Genomic DNA, 18,677 nt, shown 5'->3' with positions numbered 1-18,677 from the left:
CCCGTTCTTCTTCTCGCTCTCTCGCTCTTTTTTTTTTTTTTTTTGGTGAGAACCATTAAGATGTACTGCCCTAGCAAATTTCAACAATATAACATAGTATCATTATTCATAGTAATCATGATATATATTAGATCTTCAGAATTTATTCATTCCCCATAACTAAAGCTTTGGGCCCTTTAACCAGTATTTCCCTATTTTCCCTTCTTCGTCCCCACCAGCCCTTGGTAAACACCACTCTGCTTTTTACTTCTATGAGGGTGACTTTTTAGATTCCACATATAAGTAAAATCATGAAATATTTGTCTTGCCATGTCTGCCTTTTTTCACTTAGCATAATGTCCTTCAAGTTCATTCATGTTTTTTGCAAATGACAGGATTTCCTTCTTTTTTAAGGGTAACTGATATTCCTCTGTATATTTATACCACATTTTCTTAATTCATTCATCCATCTACAGAAATATAGGTTGTTTTCATATGGCTGTTGTGAGTAATGCTTAACTCAGGTCTTTTGTGGCAAGCTGGAATATGTAAGTTTCTTTTTTATAAATAAATAAATGTATTTAACAGAATCTTAAAATCAGTCATTACAAGGAATTCTTAAGCAAGGTTTAAAATATTCACATGCAATTAACTAGCAATTGTCTGAGAATTACATATTTAGCTTGTACATATATAAGGGAGAATATACTAATGCCAACTTTAATTTCTTCTTATTAACAAAATAAATATATTTTATTTCTTACCGAACTAAATTTTTGTAAACTTATAAAATTGAAACTTAGAATGTGTTTGAAGAATAATTAGCAGAAATGAGTTTGTCAACAATCATTTTTTAAATTTTTGTAGTTGAAACCATATGTTAGATTCAAAAAAGAGAACAGGATTTAGATTTAGTTTTCACTCCTAAATCTTAGGACTGGTTCGTGTGTGTGTGTGTGTGTGTGTGTGTGTGTGTGTTAGGGGTAAAACCAGAAAATAAATGTAGAATTTTGTAGGTCACAATTTTTCTTTTTAAATAACATACTGCCCCCCACAAAGGAAAAAAAAAATTCACCCTTTTCAAATTTGCTTTGAATTAAAGTAACAAGGCAAGCTACTGGCAATTTATTATAGATTATATGACTGTTGAATGATCCTTTAAGTGGCATCTATGTTCTTAAGGATTGAGAGCAAGAACCAGCCAAGTCCAAGGAATATTTAGAAGACTTTTATATCTGCAAAAAAGACTGAAGACAGCCACAAATCTACAAATGATGTGTTTGCAGTGGAGCTTCTAGCTCCTCTTTGTGTTTTGCCGTTCTACTTAACCATTACTTTGCTTAATGATTGCTCTACTAGCACCTCTGGACAGGGGCAAGAGAAAAGACTAAAAATGCAAGGATTCACTTTTGATACTTTATTTTTTAAGAGTTTTGAGAGAAGGAAAATAAAACCATAATTGTGGCTGGGTAAATGTGGTTTCTTTGGTCTTTTAATTAACCAAGTTATTGTGCTCTGTCTTAGCTTAATATAGATAACTGGAACTCAACTTTAGCTTGCAAGGAAAATATTTGGGGCTAGATTAGAAAAGGGGACAATTCTTTTAGATAATCATAAGGTAAGCTAACAATATTTTTCAAGAATCCTAGCCTTAGGGGTAGCTGCCCTAAATAGATTTTACTAGTTGTTGGTTTGTTTTTAGATAAAAATGTGGCTATCTGTGATCTATTCTAAAATCTTTTGAAGGTACAGAAGCAGAAGGATCCTCAATAAATTCAATTTCTCTTTAGGTCCAGAATATCTCAAGTACTACTAATGAGGTCACCGGATCACTTAAATCATGATTTTCTGTTTTGAAAAAAAAAAAAAAAAGTAATACTTCAGTAATCTAATCTTCAGTATAAAATAAGAGAAACCAAAATGAGTTTAAAAGAGAATTTTTATTTCATTTCAAAATATTAATGTTTAAAATGCTCAGTTTTTCTTGGAGAAAAGAAATTTTTTTGCCTTTGCTGCCACCTCATGGCTAAGGTAGTAATTAGGATGATCCTTCAGGGGCTTATAAAAATATATACCAGGAAAAAACCAAAAAACGAGAAGTCATAATAAATATGAGCTTTGCCTTGCTCATGTAGTAACTTCCTCTCTTTTGTTCTGTAATCTAAATTTGAGCCACATCATTGACTCCCAATTTTATTCTAGTAGGAATGTATCATGGTTTTCTCGTTGCTTTCTCACCTTTCTTGGTAGCTTTTGGATGAGATAATTCCACAAAATTACTGTTCTTCTTAAATGTGCAATAATATTCCCACCATAGGCACCATGTTTGTACCAAAGCTCTGCTGTCCAGCAGCGGTGAGGACACAGCAAATTACTTAACTTCCCTATGTCTCAGTTTCCTCAGACAGGAAATAGAAATAATGACATCTCCCTATTTCATAGGGTTGATGTGGGAATTAATTAAGATGATATACTTAAATGTCTTGATGTAGTGTTGACCCTAGTAACCACCCACTATCACATATGTCATATTTTCAATAAATCTAGTGTTAGGAACTTAGCGGATATGAGGTTAAATATACATTGATTGGTAGGTCAATTAGTTTTATAGATTTAAATTTAACTTGAAAAAAAGCAAAAATTTTAAAAGTGGTTCATGTTCAATTTGAACATAATATAAATCTCCAATATTGCTCACTACCTATCCAAATAGAATTCATAAAGCTTACTCAGATGTCTATTAAATCGTTGAGAGCCATAGATGAAGAGTTTCAACATCTCAACTACAGTTGATCTTAGACGTGAGTTTTCCGAAAGAAATGTGTCCTTTCCTTTCTTAACTAGCTCCATTTGTTTTACTTCCTCTGGCAGGAATGCAAATCATTGCATGGAGAATATGTTGGACGAGCCTGTGGCCACGATCACCCATATGTACCAGATGTTCTGTTTTGGTCAGTGATCCTGTTCTTTTCCACAGTCACTCTGTCAGCTACCCTGAAGCAGTTCAAGACTAGCCGCTATTTTCCAACCAAGGTATTTAGACTAGAATTTTCCTGATCCAAACATAAACCAACATAGAGCATGTGATAGAGTCATATGTATTTTAAGACAAAAGCAATAGCAATTGCTGCCATCAAAGGAGCCACTAAAAGGCTGTGTGTGTGTGTGTGTGTGTGTGTGTGTGTGTGTGTGTGTGAGGGAGCTGCCAGGTTAGGAGTGAGGTGCGGGGAGAGAGGTGAAGAGAGATCATTTTGTGATACAGGTGCTAGGACTGCCCATGCCCTCGAGGCTTTTATGCTAACTTCAGATCCCAAAGATAAACTCGCACTCCCACTTACGCTTTTGGAAATCCGAAGCCCACACTGCATTCCTGATTGTCACTTTCTTGCCCAGTGAACAGTGGGAGCTATTCCAGCCTGACAGATACCTCCTAGGAGCCACAGTTACATTCTCTAATTGGGAAAGCCCCTGCAAGACTCATTGGAACACTATTCTCTTTTTCATTTTTAAAGTGTCAGTCCCTCCCCCTAACCCACCACGTTTGCATCTGCATATTTGGAGAGGAAAGTAAACAGAGAAACAGCTTAGTTCAATATTTAACACTGCAAAGTAACACCTATAATGTCTGACTCAGCCAAAAAGAAAAAAAAAGAAAAAAGAAAGAAAAGGAACAAGAAAACAAGCTTTTTAGGGATGAGCTAAAGATTATGATCAAAATTCTACTCTAAGAAAATGTTTTAAGAACTGTTTCTTCCAGAGAAAACTTCTGTTTTTGTCACCTCTTCCTTCCCTAAGGCGGAAGATTAATTCCTTCCCCTCCCAAAGCTCAATTTGATTGATACAAATTTTTTTGGTAAGTTGAAACAATAATCTCCTCCATTTTGTGTGGGTGTATGTGTCATAAAGTCATCCTAATAGAAGCCATACCTAGTTGATGTTTGTAATAAGGATTTTTTTTTTCTCAAAGATGGCTTTATAAATGAAAAATGGCTTTAAAAACTGGCATACACTTATCTTGATGAGCACTGAGTAATATACAGAATTGTTGAATCACTATATTGTACACCTGAAACTAATATAACGCTATATGTTAACTATGCTGGAATTAAAATTTTTTAAAAAAGAAAAAATATCTGGCTCACACAGAATAACTTTAAAATTTTCCCACTCTGTTGTACACATTCCCTGCTGCCATACTTAACAACCCAGATAAACCAGCCAAAATATTGTGCTTCTTCAATATAAATAGATTCTTTTATTATGCTTTAGGTTTATCATATTAAAATGTTACCTGTGGGAGAAAGAATCCTAAAATTCAGCCAGATTCTGGCCATGCAATCTTATTCTGTGTTGTAAATATTCACACACTTGAGCTCATAATAAACTTACATTTTAAAAACTGAAAGGAGCGCAATCACCATTGTAGCTATTACATAATGCCTCATTCTAGAAAGGTTGGGTGCATATCCATCTTAATAACAGAATACAGAAATATATATTCAGGTTCTGACAGAGCTAATGATAATATTATAGTAAGCATAAAATATAATATTATGATACTGTGTCATAAACTGATTATAAATTTTGATTTTGGATTATGTTCTTGAGTATTCCTTACTATTTATAATTCTTTAAGTGACAAATGTTTTCATTATTTTTAGGTTCGATCCATAGTGAGTGACTTTGCTGTCTTTCTTACAATTCTGTGTATGGTTTTAATTGACTATGCCATTGGGATCCCATCTCCAAAACTACAAGTACCAAGTGTTTTCAAGGTGAAGTTATCATACCATTTATAATCTATTTCTCCATCTCTAGGTCTAATCTTCATTTAGATGATGGCTATAATCCTAGTACTTGAGGTTTTCATGAAAATATAAGGAATATAGATTAATAGAGCATTCATTAAAATGCCCACAACATGGCTAAAATTTTGGTCTAATATTAAAAAGAAAAAAACAGAAATGGAATCTAGAGGCCACTTGAAAAAATTTCCTGTCAATTATTCCAGTAAGAATATCCATACACAACACTCCTGAAAGATAAGGAAGCATTTTGAAACTAAAGGAAAATGCATTATCTTGATGAAAAATTGCACAGTGGATAGGGCTTTGGAAAAGAGATAAAATTAGGTCTGGAATAGAATTTTGACCATGTTACTAAGTATGTAACCTTGGGCCAGTTACTTAACTTCTCTGAGCCTCAGTTTTCTCACCTGTCAAATGGGACTGGGAGGTCCTCAAAGAATGTCAAAATGAATTCCTTTGGGACTCATCTCAGGCACCGGCAATGTTTAGAACCAATCCCGGAGCTCCTGATATGACCAAGTGTCTTTTTGCCATTTTCACATAATGGCCTGTGGACACATCTAAAATAAGAGTTATATACAGTTGTCAATGTGCTATTTATAAATGTAAATAAATTTGCCAACTGTAAATGGTAAATATTAATATTATTTTATGGTTCTATAGGTATTAATTAAGAACATAGAATTTTGAGCCAGTCTGTCAGAGTTTAAATTTTTCCACCACTTACCACCTTTGGGACCTTGGGCAATTTACTGACTCCGCTATGCCTCGGTTTTATTATCTGCACCTTCTTTAGAGTGTTGTGAAGAAAAAACGAGTTAAAATATTTAAAGTACTTAGACTGGTGACTTGTATCTGATAAATGCTTTGTAAATATGACTATTATTATGAAGTATAGCTCATTTAGCATATCAATTTATAATTAGGGCTTTCCTGGTAGCATCTGTAAGACATAATTTGATTAGGTATTCATTAATCCAGTTACTAACTATGTACATTGTTTTATTTCTTGCAGCCTACCAGAGATGATCGTGGCTGGTTTGTTACACCTTTAGGTCCAAATCCATGGTGGACAGTAATAGCTGCTATTATTCCAGCTCTGCTTTGTACTATTCTTATTTTTATGGACCAACAGATTACAGCGGTCATCATCAACAGAAAAGAACATAAGCTAAAGGTATATTTTAACATCCATTTTAATGTAAATCACTGTGGCTTAACCGACATTGATTGATGTTCATTATACTTCACTTGTACTCTCTAGTCATTTATATAGTGAAGTTAATGTTTTCAGGTTTGTAATTTTTATTGTCTATATTCATGATTCGTTGTCTCACAATGAGCTTAAAATTAATTAATTTTTAATTAATGTATTTATAGCACTTGGCTGAGCCTAAACTCCGAAACCTTACTTCCAGGACTTAAAATAATACACTTTGCAGAGGTGGTAACTTTCTTTACCATGTTTAACATATTTTAATGAAATAACAGTCTATTCTGGTGAAGGGCAGCTTTACCAATTTGTCTTGTATATACGGTTCCTCTACTTCTCTATTGAACCCTAAGTATGCCTATTAGATTGCATTCATTATTGGAACAAATTATATCTTCTCGTTTTGTTTAGTTATTCATCTGTCCTTAATGATAATGACAACAAAACCCGGCCATAAATGTTATAGTTTGCAAGTGATATCTTTGTTGAGTTTTATTGCAGATTTCAATACTTTTTTCATAAACTAAGAGAATAAATATGGATATATCTTACTTATTATATTCTGACCCTGCCATTTTACAATAGTGAATAATCAAAGTTGTTCACTGGTGTGCAATATTTCTGAGATATTCAATGTGAGCACTGTCACTCACAAGAATATGTTAAATGAAATCCATGATATGAATGAGTGGTCAAAAATAATCCAAATCAGGGACACCTGGGTGGCTCAGTCGGTTAAGCATCTGCCTTTGGCTCAGGTCATGATCCTGGGGTCCTGGGATCGAGTCCCGCACCGGGCTCCATGCTCAGTGGGAGCCTGCTTCTCCCTCTGCCTGCCACTCCCCCTGCTTGTGCTCGCTCTCTCTCTCTGATAAATAAATAAATAAATCTTTAAAAAAATAATCCAAATCAAATCTTCTAAAAGCAGAACATGTACAATTCGTCGTGTTGTTTTGTTCTTGTATCCTGAGATAATCCCCAGCTATCTTCATATACTCTTTAAATTCTAGGGAAAGGCTCCTTTTCAGAGCAACAGAAATCATACTTTAAAGAATTTTATAAGTATGATTGTTAGAAGGATTAAACAATCTCTAATTGAACTATTTGGTGGAAAATAGTAATGGCATTAACACACAGGAAAGCACAATTGTTTCTAATAAATCTTACTAAAAAGGAATTTTATGTATATAAAGGAGGAGAATGTGTGTCTATCTGAAAACAAAGAGCATTCTTCATTCGCTTTATAGAAAGTAACTCAGGTGCTCAAAACTCTTTCTGAAAGGAGTTTGTTCAATTCACTTTTTGCTTTTGTCAAATAAAATTCTTAATTATGTGGAATTTAAGAAACAAAACAAATGAGCAAAGGGAAGAAAAGAGAGAGGGGGGCGCCTGGGTGGCTCAGTTGGTTAAGCGTCTGCTTTCGGCTCCAGTCATGATCTCAGGGTCCTGGGATTGAGCCCAGGGTCCTGGGATTGAGCTCAGGATCCTGGGATTGACCTTCCTACTCAGTGGGGGGCCTGCTTCTCCCTCTGCCTGCCACTCCCCTCCCCAACTTTTGGTCTCTCTCTCTTTTTTCCTGTCAGAGAGAGAGAGACAAACCAAGAAACATACTCTGAACTGTAGAGAACAAACTGATGGTTACCAGAGGGGAGTGGGGGGATGGGTAAAATAGGTGATGGGGATTAAGGAGTTCACTTGTTGTGATGAGCACTGGGTGTTGTATGGAAGTGTTGAATCACTATATTGTACACCTGAAACTAATATCATACTGTATGTTAACTAACTGGAATTTAAATAAAAACTTTTTTAAAAAGGTAATTTTACAAAAATATCTCAAAAAGTCTTAGGAACTAGATAAGTGGTGTGCTAGTACATGCTTAACAACCAGTTCTCTGCATTTAAAAGAGAGAGACCCTGTTTTATAATGTTTGCTGATTTTCATGGTGTGAATACTTCCACCATGACCCATTTCAAGTTACCAATGTGATATCAATTGGTAGGAAAAAAATTTTGAAAATTGAACAATTGGTTCTCATAAGCCTATATGAGCTGGATCCAAAACTACTCCATTCAATATTGGAAACTTTGAGTGATATACAGCCCTCAAAACAAGGAATTCAGATTTCCAAGTTTAATAGCCTACTTACTTAATAAGAATTATTTAAAAATATTATTTGCTTTTAAGATATCAGTCATCTGCAAAAGCAAATTCTACCACAACGTAATTGTGAAAGTTACATAGTTGATTAAATAGATCTATAAAACATGTGTACATACTTTAGGTTGAAAATTGTTAGTCTGTTAACTCTCTAAGAAGTAGGAAAACATTTTCCTAGACACCAATTTATTTTTTAGAACTGAAAATATCTCTGTATTTCTCACAAAGTAATATATGATTTTGGTTTAAAAACTAGACAATATAAAAAGTTAAAAGACAAAAATGAAAAACACTATCATTTTATTTCCTAGAGATTACATTGTTAAAATTTTGATATATAGCCAAATACATGTTTTCATACTACATATGTTACTTGTATTATTTTTCATGTAAAAACATTATCATGGTAGTCATCCCATGCCAACCATACAAATCTGATTATCCTTTTTAATGGCTGTATATATGTATTTCATTATATGACATATTTTAAAATGAGCTCAAAGGCTCCTATTTTTAGGAAGAAAGTAAGCCTTATAATTATTGTTTTCCTTTCAAAGTAAGTTAGATTTTTTGTTTTTGTTTTTAGCCTTTATAATTAGGCAGAAATCCCCCTGATTTTGCTGAAAAATCATTCTTTGTAACGACTATCAGCTAAACTAATACAGGCAGTACTTTTTCCCTACATATTAATGGAATCATATTGAAACAAAATGCAGAATTAAGTGAAGATTTGCTGAGAGTGCTATAACCTTTTGGTTCATTCTGTATCCTTTTCTTTCTAGGTCTCTCAACCTTATAAATCACATAACAGCTGTTCCTTGTTCTTCATGAGCCTGTGGTAGGCCCTTGACATTCATAGCCTTTCCAAAGCTCTAAATCAACAAATATACTATATTTCCCTCTTTACATATCATGTAGAATAGCTAAAATACCATAAAACATCCTTTAAGTGGTCTTTTCAAGTACTTGTATATGTAGAATTAAATGTAGCTTTAAAGCATTTAATATTTTTGTCACTGAAATAAACTTGAGGCTGTATTACTAAAATAGATTACATGATTTGTAATTAATTTTTATTATACAAATAAATGACTATGCCATCGAAAGATTTATATTTTATCCCTTAATAGGCTGGATTTAGTAAACAATAGAGAAAATGATTTAATCATAAGTTCTGCTATATTGCCATGAGTAGAATTAATCTTTTTCTAAGATTTATTTATTTATTTGAGAGAGTGAGCATGGAGGGGAGGGGCAGAGGGAAAGGGAGAGAGTCCTAAGCGGACTTTCCACTGAACCTAATAGAGGCAGGGGGTAGGGGGAGTCTCAATCTTATGACCCTGAGATCACGACCTGAACCAAAACCAAGAGTCGGACACTCAACTGACTGCGCCACCCAGGTGCCCCATGAATTAATCTTTTCTTGGTCACTGTAAGTCTGAACATTCCATCCTCCTCCTCAGATGTGGATGTTTGCAAAGCAAATTCCTTCCAGTGGAGACATATTTTATCTACACTGAACACTTTTTTATTCTTATTTTTTGCCTATAATCATTGTCCTCTATAAGCTTCAGTATCGTGCTGTCTGCTGCTGCTGATTTTCCTGCTAACAACAACAAAAGATCGCCTTCTCAGAACAGTCTTGACTCAGAGTAACGGTTTGTTCCATAGCCGCTTTCCCCACCTGTTGCTTCACTGAAATGTTTGCACAGTCCCCTGGCTTTGACTTGAACCACATTGTCAGGAAAAGATACGTGTTTCTTGAGTATATCCCCAGACCACAAGTTAACCACATTTTCAGCTTTTACTGATTTTTTTTATCACTTGAAAACCCATTTTTACCTTGGTTGGATCATGCCCTGAAATAGTTGAATGAATCATGTTTTCTAGTTTCTGTATCAAGCACCCAGTGGACTCTACCTCATGTGTCTTAGTCCGTGTCATATATCCAAGTCACCTTGGAAGTCATCATTTTGATGTCTCCCAAACTTACATTTTCACCTTTTATTCATTTCCATTACCAAAGCAGTTGTTATAAAGCATTTTTTCATGCCATTAAAAATATTTTTTATCATTTTGAGAGTGTTACTACATACACAGTAAAGCTGTGTTGAGCTAAAGAAATTGGCCCAGCTCACTAAGTGACTTCCTCCTCCCTCAGAATGAAGAAGCTCAAATTAGCAAAATTCCAATTCACTGCACCTCATGATCTTTTGGGTCATTCAAGAGTGATAGAAGCTGCAAATGTAAAAATTTGAGAAAACAAATTATCATCTATATTATATATAGGTATAGGTCCATACTCCAACATTTTTTGTTTTCTTACCTAGAAAAGTGGGATAGGCATAGGTTTGCTGACTCCCTTTGAAAAGCATTAGAAATAGCTGCTTTTTAAAAAAAGCACATTCTCTAAAAGTGGAAAGAAAGATACTATCTTACAGAAAAGAAAGTTTCTGTTAAGCTACAAACTGTGGGCTTTTCTACATGTTTCTGTAGACAGTTCAGGCTTCTTTTGACATCATTTTTAATAAACAGCAATACAATCTCAGATCACTTGAGTAAATGAATGCATTTGCAACATTCATTTGGCACCACATTCTCTTGATGATTATGGCATTTGATATGTTCTTTTTTGCCCTCTTTGTCAGCCTGGTTCTTCATGTCAATCTATAGTCTTTTATGTGGTTAACTTGACAGATGCAGGAAATGGCTGCCAAGCTTTGAAATGAATTTTTTCAGCAGTGGCATCTGGGTATCAGATGGTCCCCTTGGCTGGCCTCTTGTCTTGCTGCATGTTGGTTTTAGTGGGGTCTGGTGTAGCATCACCTGTTGCTATGTTCCCTTTTCCTCCCATATGTCCATTTCCTGTGATTCGTGGATGAAAGTGAGAATAAAAGCTCTGATTCTGTCTTTATTTCAGAAAAAAAAAAATCTACAGAAATATGTTAGAAGGTACAGAGTTCTCTCTCTGACAAAGGGATACTTCCCTTTGGCTGTCACGCCTCTCAGCTAATGATTTGGGTACAAAGACCAAGTTTTAAGATATTTAATGAAAGGCAAGAAGGATGATGATGATTAATTAGTGGAACTGCCAGAACTGCTTTATTTCCTTTGATTCTCATTACATTAAGATGCTCCCATTGCTGTACAACATAACTAGGGAGAAATTGTATTTCTGTTTTTATTAGATGCTTGTACAAAGCTAGCTTTCTAAATTTAAAAATGAAATTATTCACTCGGAAACCATTATTTTGTCTGCTTCCTGCAATCCAGAAGCCCACTGTTTATGTTTGTATTGTCTTTTTAAAATGCTAGGTAAGAGCTATAGGAAATCACCATCGTGAAGAAGCCCTTTCTTCTATTATTAAGCCCTAGCGAGCTTGGACCCTGGGAGAGTCCAGGGTGTGCTAAAAGGACAAGCCAGACTCTCAGAGCCCCTGTTCTCTGCCTTTCCCTGATGTTTATCTCATGGCTGTTAGCACCTCTTCCATTCTCTCCTAGCAGTACCATAACTTTGCAAAACGGCCCAGGGGGCACCATTCACATCACTGGTGAAGACATCCTCCTTTAAAGGGACCAAAATTTGGGTTCTATTCTATGCAGCCACATCTTCCAAACTGTTCATTTGAAAGGACGAGAAGACCGTAGTGTGGCCCTGGTTAAGCTTCTTCCTATGCCGATTTGCTGACAGCAGAGTGTTTCTCTTCCCACTCTCCAGCTCTTAGTAATACAGATCTTTGCCGAGTTACTTGCAAAAAAAGAGTTTCTAGAGTCATATTGACAAGGTTAGGCATTCTGGTGAAGCCAACCCAAGGAAGGGCACTATGAATTGGTGACAACACAAGAGGAAAATGTCCTTGTGTGGATAGCCGCCATTTTGTCCTCACCATTGTCTCCTGCACTTTTATATTTGACAGGGGTAAGCCGAAAGGACAGGACGTACAGCTGACTTTAAGAGTGTTTTTCTTAATCAAACAATTAACAAAACAAAATAGCAGAAAGAAAACACTACCATGACAAATATGCAGCAAATACTCAAGATGTTTCACACTCTAGGCTATATGAGTTTCATAGTAACTAGAAACTGCTTGCAGTTTGGTAAAACTGCCTGTAAAAAAAAAAAAAAATCAGAATTATTCCTCTTGAAGAATTGGTAATTTCTGCTCATATTCATAATAACAAATGTAACGGCTATATTTATTTTAAATTATACTTATTAAACCTGATTCTGAAAGATGTTTTAATGAAGCATATTTCCCTTTAAAAAAGCCAACCTGTACCTTATTGATTGCTTATTGTGCACCAATGATTGTATTAAAAACTATAGGAAATACTGAGAAATTATACGATATGTTACCTGCCCTTAAGAAACACATCCTTCTATTGAGGAACCTTGAAACAAATGAGTATAAATAAAAATTTATTGTTCAGTTGCCAGAATGTAATAGCCCCTAACATTTACGGAGTGCTTACTATATATCAGACATTGTTCTGAATAATTTTCAAAATTAAATAATTTAATTCCCACAACAACCCAGTGAAGTGACTCCTGTTATCACCATCATCTTTTTTCATCTAGGGAAACAGAGGCACAAGAGGTTAAATGATTTGCTCAAGATCATTGGTTGAGCCAGCATTTGATCCCAGGCCACCTATCTCCAGAACCTAAGCCCTTAACCACTGTATTATACTACCTTTCAAGTTAGTCCTTAAGAGTTGGAATGTAAAATAGGCTAAGCCATTTGCTACCTTGGAGGCTTTCCACTGACGATTTCCTATGGGGGGGTGGGGTGGTAAAGGGAGAGGCAAGCACTGTTTGCCCTTCAGTTTCTTTCCTCAGAGCCCTCAGCCACTCACCCGTGTCTCACTTCCCTGCATCTCCACTCCACATGCCCCCTGCACCTGTTTTTTTCTCAATTACGTTTCCTGCCAGGTCCTAGAAAGCACTGAAGTTTGCAACACGTGGAGGTCAATGACAGTGGAGTAGGATCACAGAGAGAGAGAAAACACAAAAACTTTCATTTTAGGGAGAGGCCAAATTTTTCTAGTGTTGAAACTGAAACAAATGAGAACAAGATAGCAAGAGCTGTATCAGCATAAAAATAGGTATGTATAAGGAAGCTTAGATTTCATGGTATTATTTTTCCCAGTAAGACATTGCGACACCCACCCATTGAGACAAAAGAGGGCAATTAGAAACACGGTGTTTGAGAAGAGTTTCTCTTTAGGAGATCTGATACGTGGGGCTTCTTGAGTATTGTCAGGAAGTGGTTGCTAGTCACGCTTAGGCCATCTCAGCACTGTTGTGGATACGGTCCTTACTCTGTTTTCTCTGTTTTCTACCTGATGTCTGGTATATAGTGTTCAGTAATTTTTTGTATGAATTAATAATGAATGAGTAGATATATGAATTGTTGAGTTAACTTGCCCATTTAAGGAAACTAAGAGAAGTGACTGTATTTAATAGTGACTTTAATTATCCAATAGAAATAGAATGGAAGCTAATGTAATATTAACCCAGACATACATTAAACCTATTCAAGTAGGTTGAAGTGACTATAATCATAATTGTAATAGGAACATCTGCAACTTTTCTTTCAGTGGATTATATATTTTCAGACTGTTACTTTTTTATCTTTAATTTATTTTGCATTTCAGAATCAGTTGTCTAAGACTCAAGATAGTATCTCTTTTCTATTCTTAATGTTCCATGGTGGTGGCGTCATTTGTCTCTATACTAAATTCAGTTCCTATGAGAATACTCTTTTCTTTCTTTTAACAGAAAGGTTGTGGGTACCATCTGGATCTATTGATGGTGGCTGTCATGCTTGGGGTGTGCTCCATCATGGGCCTGCCGTGGTTTGTGGCTGCCACTGTCCTGTCCATCACTCATGTCAACAGCTTAAAACTGGAATCAGAATGTTCAGCTCCAGGAGAACAACCCAAGTTTCTTGGCATTCGGGAGCAAAGGGTTACTGGGCTTATGATTTTTATTCTTATGGGTTCATCAGTCTTTATGACCAGTATTCTGAAGGTAATGAAATTTGCCTTTATGAAATTGAGAGAAGGCAGAATATATTTATTATTGCTTAAGAAATTTCATTTGAATCGAAGCCATCAATTTGTAAATATTGTACGGCATGGGACAAAAGTGATGAATTTCTTTACCATGTTTATATAACTTCTCAACGGGGGAAGTTATGTGCTGTGTTTTAGAAACCTTAAATACAGAAGAAATTTAGCCTGGCAAAGTAAAATTTGATGTGTAAATTATTACCTTAATTTTGAAGTAGTTACCAAGTTATGGGGAAAAGTCACTCATTATTTCTAACTGACTTGTGACCTGAATTCACTGCAGGCCTACATGAACTAAAGTCTCTATTTTCTTGTCAGATGTATTTGCAATTAACATTACCTAGAATAAGATAGAGGTGCACAGATGAGCCACATAACAGTCATAGCCATATATGCAGTTTTGTCTGTTAAATGTTTCAGACACTACTGCATGGACATCGCCATTGTATATACTTACTTTCTTCACATTTAAAATAATTGAGTCCATTTTGAAGAGCATTAAAGAGTAATTATTTTGTCATAGAATTTTGGCAGATATTACCAAGGTGTGTCAATTGTATTCTAAATTATAACTCATTTAATTGTCTATAATTTGAAAGTTCTAACAGAATGATTTAATCATTATATAAGTTTATTTATATTTAATCATTTACGTAAGTACATTTGCAAGAATTAATTTCTCTGTTATATAGGTAATTATAGAGCTAAAATTATGCTGAGCTATTCCAATAAAAAGAGAAAAACTGAACAGTCCACATGTTTGCAAATATCTGGTATAATGTCAGAACATCTAGATGTTAGTTCCATTTTTCATCTTTAATCCAAATATCTTACCATTGTGAAACAAAATTCAAGTTTCCCTAAAGTAACATAATAATAATAGTTAATTTTTATTGTTTATTATGTATTTTATATGCCCTTTTATAGGTTTTGACCTATTAAATACTCATAACAACCCTATTATTACCATCCCTTTTTATATACACACAGGAAAACCAGGGCACAGAGAGCTTAAGTAGTTTACCTAAGGCTATGCAGCTAAAAAGTGCTAGAGCTAGGATTTGAACCTGGGGCTTCTGGCTCTGCCCTATATTGCTTCTAAAATATTTATTTTTCTGTGGTTTTTTTTTTTTTGATAAGTGAAAAATAGCATGACCAGTTATTTGAAAAATAACTTGTATCTTTTCTCTAATTGTTCTTTTACAGTTTATTCCCATGCCAGTTCTATATGGAGTGTTTCTTTATATGGGTGCTTCGTCTCTAAAGGGAATTCAGGTAAATTGCTTACAGTAAACCACGCACATCTGTGATGACTTATCTTAAGTCTATTGATGCTAAATCATGTGATAGTTAAGAAAATGACTTCATCTGAGGAGGAGATTTCACACCACAGTTAAATTTCTTCAAACTCGTTCATAATTTTAAGGTATTTTTGTTTACCATAAGTTATATTAAAACTGTATAAGGTTTAGACTTTACAGCCCTCTTAGAAAACTAATAGCAGTACATTTCAAAATATATCCAAATACTTTTAATCTTTGATACTGTAATCATGTATATGGAACAGAAAAGAAGAACTGTATGCACAAAGATGTTCATTGTAACACATACTATCAAAATATTGGAAATAACCCAATTATCCATCAGCAGTAAAATAATTAAGTGGTCTATGTTACAGTCATTTAAGATTGGTAATTATGATGGCCATAAAAGAAACATGGTAAAAAATGCTTATGGCTTAATGCAGAGCAAAAAAGTAGGAAAACAAGCGCTACCTACCATATAGGTTTATAAAGCTGTGAGTGTGAATGATCAAAAAGGAAGGTAGAGAAATAAAAACAATTTATTAAGGTAGTGAGATCCTGGGTGATTTTTTTTTTCCTTTCATGTTTGTCTTTCTACTATTGGTATAATTGGTACAATTATATTTGTAGAATTCTTTTTTTAAATTAAACTAAAAATAAAGGTATAGAGTAAGGCAATTTCAAGGTATAAAGGGAAGCTTATTAGTTGTTTAAATAAGTATTGGTTAAATATAGTTGTATTAATTTTCTATTAGCAAATTACATAACAATTCATAACAAATTACAATTAGTGGCTTTTAAACAACGAACATTTGTTATCTCACAGTTTGTGTGGGACATAAATTTGGGAACAGATTAGCCAGGTGGTTCTGGCTCAAGATGTCTCATGTAGTTGCCGTCAGGATGTGGACAAGGGCTGCAGGCATCCGAAAGCTTGACTAGGACTGGAGGACCTATGTCCAAGATGGCTTATCACACAGCTACGGGGAAAAAGCATCGGTTCCTCTGTGGCTGTTGGTAGGAGGCCTCAGTTTTTTGCCAGACAGGCTCTCTTTAGGACATTTAGGTACCCTCATGACCTGAAAGCTAACTTCCATCAGAGTGCGCAATGTGAGAAAGAGTGAGGGTGAAGTCACTGTGCCTTTTGACTTAGTCTCCGAAGTTACACATGGTCTCTTCCATTTTCTTCTGTTTGTTAGAGGTGAGTCATTATGTCCAGCTTGCACACATGGAAGGAAATTAGACTCCATCTCTTGAAGAGAACAGTACTGAAGAGTTTGTGGACACATTTTAAAATGACCACAATTGTATTCTAAATCTTTGCAGAGGTTGTGGGCAAATTATTCATGCTCATCATACTATAGTGGTTTAAATAGTGTTTCCCCCAGTCATGTCCACCTGGAATCTCAGCATGTGACATTATTTGGAAATAGAGTTTTTGAAGATGGATTAATTATGGATCTCAAGATGAGCTCATCTAGCATTTAGGGTGAACCCTAAATCCAATGATGGGGGTCCTTATAAGAAGAGAGGACACAGAGAGACACAGGGAAGAAAGCCACACGAAGAAAGAGGCAGATTTCTACTTAAATTTGCCTTTGGGAAAAATCTTGTCTTATAACTAACATCATTGATCTAAAACACTTAAATTTTCTTGAAAGGAGACTAATTTTGAGGGTTATTTATTGTAAAGTATAGTTTATTTTTTTCTTGACCAAAAGGAAATCATAAACTGCTGCTTTTTCTATGACACAGCTAGTCTCATTGCTGTTCAAAGACATGAAAGAAAAGTCACCTGACTATTATGAATGTCTCAAATTAACACATGTGAAGTGGAGCACAGGGTGCTGGATGGCAAGCTGTGGTTCAAGGATAGACTAGAAGAGAAATTGAAATAGATAACTTATTACTCACAGGTACTGGAGGAAGTACCTGGTGTACCTTAAGGGTCTGAATGGGGAAGTTAAGGCAGAGGGCAGACAGAGAAAGAATGAAGACCTGGGGCACATGCCTTTTTTTTTTTTTTTTGGCACATGCCTTTATTAGGATTTGTGGGTGGAGTGGTTTGGGGTTCCTGGTCTAAGGCTGATTGATCAATTCAAATGAAAAGCAGGGTTTTGGTGAGTCCCAGGTGGGTCTTATCTAAGGAGCACATAGGGGAAGGCCCTGGGAGTTAGGGGAGACTGTTGACTGCAAGGACATTTGGGGGATTCATCTCAGGAACTTACATTTACTTGTGACTCTGCTGGCTGTTATCTAGGGCACGTGCCTACTGAGGAGCTAGCGTCGATTCAGGTGACCGCACGCTGCTTAGCCAAACAAAATGGATGCCAAGGCAGCAAAACCATGGGGTAGCTTAGCTAAACTCTTGATACTGAGGGACAAACAGCACAGAAACTCTCTTCTGTGGTTGGAATGAACAACCAACCAGCTTCTGACTTTGAGAGAAGAAAAAGCACTTCAGCCTCAGGAAAGTACTAGATGTCAGAACTGAGGCAAAATTTCAATATGAAGTCATTGAAAGATAATTGGACACCCAAAATAGGTACTATGACTGTTCTTCTTGACACTTGGGTAAAATTTACTTGGGAGAGGGAAATGGTTGGGAAGTGTGTTATGCATTTAAATTTTACTCTAATTAGATTTAATTTGCTCATTTATAATTTCATGTATGAAAAATGTATTTTGAAAGAATTGGTTTGGTAAGGCAGATAGAGAAGAGTACTGAAGAGGTTTTGTTTATTTGTTTTACTGTTTTTTTGCCTTTGGCAAAAGTTCCATGAGTACTAATTTCATCTGTAAGTGAAAAGTATTTATTATTAGGCCCCAGGCTCACATAAATACAGCAGCAGAAGTTTAAGAAACAAAGTAAAATCATTTTGATAGGTTTCAACAGATTTTCCCCCCTAATTCCACTCACATGATTTTATACTCATGAGGTTTAGAACTAAACAAGAAAGTCAAGTTTTGGAATTATTTGGGGTGTGAATCTCTCAGATGAAAATTGAGGAAAACATTATTAAAGGCCCATGAGAAAAGTATAATGAGTTTTAAATAGCACAAATGAAACAGTAAGCAGGGTCTCACACTGAGAAACAAGGTTAGTGAAAATTTAAGTGAACCCTGAACTCAGGAAGTTG

General features: G+C 35.3%; 1 protein-coding gene across 6 annotated transcripts in view; it reads left to right on the top strand.

Annotated features, from left to right (window-relative positions):
• SLC4A10 (solute carrier family 4 member 10) overlaps positions 1–18,677 on the top strand; it is a 301,442-nt gene that overhangs the window by 259,804 nt on the left and 22,961 nt on the right. For all 6 annotated transcript variants that reach the window (XM_032409423.1, XM_032409442.1, XM_032409411.1 and 3 more), the window contains 5 exons: positions 2,851–3,012; positions 4,641–4,754; positions 5,803–5,964; positions 13,941–14,192; positions 15,440–15,508. In XM_032409423.1, coding sequence (XP_032265314.1) covers positions 2,851–3,012; positions 4,641–4,754; positions 5,803–5,964; positions 13,941–14,192; positions 15,440–15,508 — 759 coding nt within the window. The remainder of the gene's footprint in view (positions 1–2,850; positions 3,013–4,640; positions 4,755–5,802; positions 5,965–13,940; positions 14,193–15,439; positions 15,509–18,677) is intronic.

The sequence above is a fragment of the Phoca vitulina genome, unplaced genomic scaffold (genome assembly GCF_004348235.1).
Source record: "Phoca vitulina isolate PV1807 unplaced genomic scaffold, GSC_HSeal_1.0 scaffold1, whole genome shotgun sequence".
Classification (NCBI taxonomy): domain Eukaryota; kingdom Metazoa; phylum Chordata; class Mammalia; order Carnivora; family Phocidae; genus Phoca; species Phoca vitulina.
The sequence above is the reverse complement of the archived record's forward strand: the minus strand, read 5'-3'. Positions and strand labels throughout refer to the sequence as shown.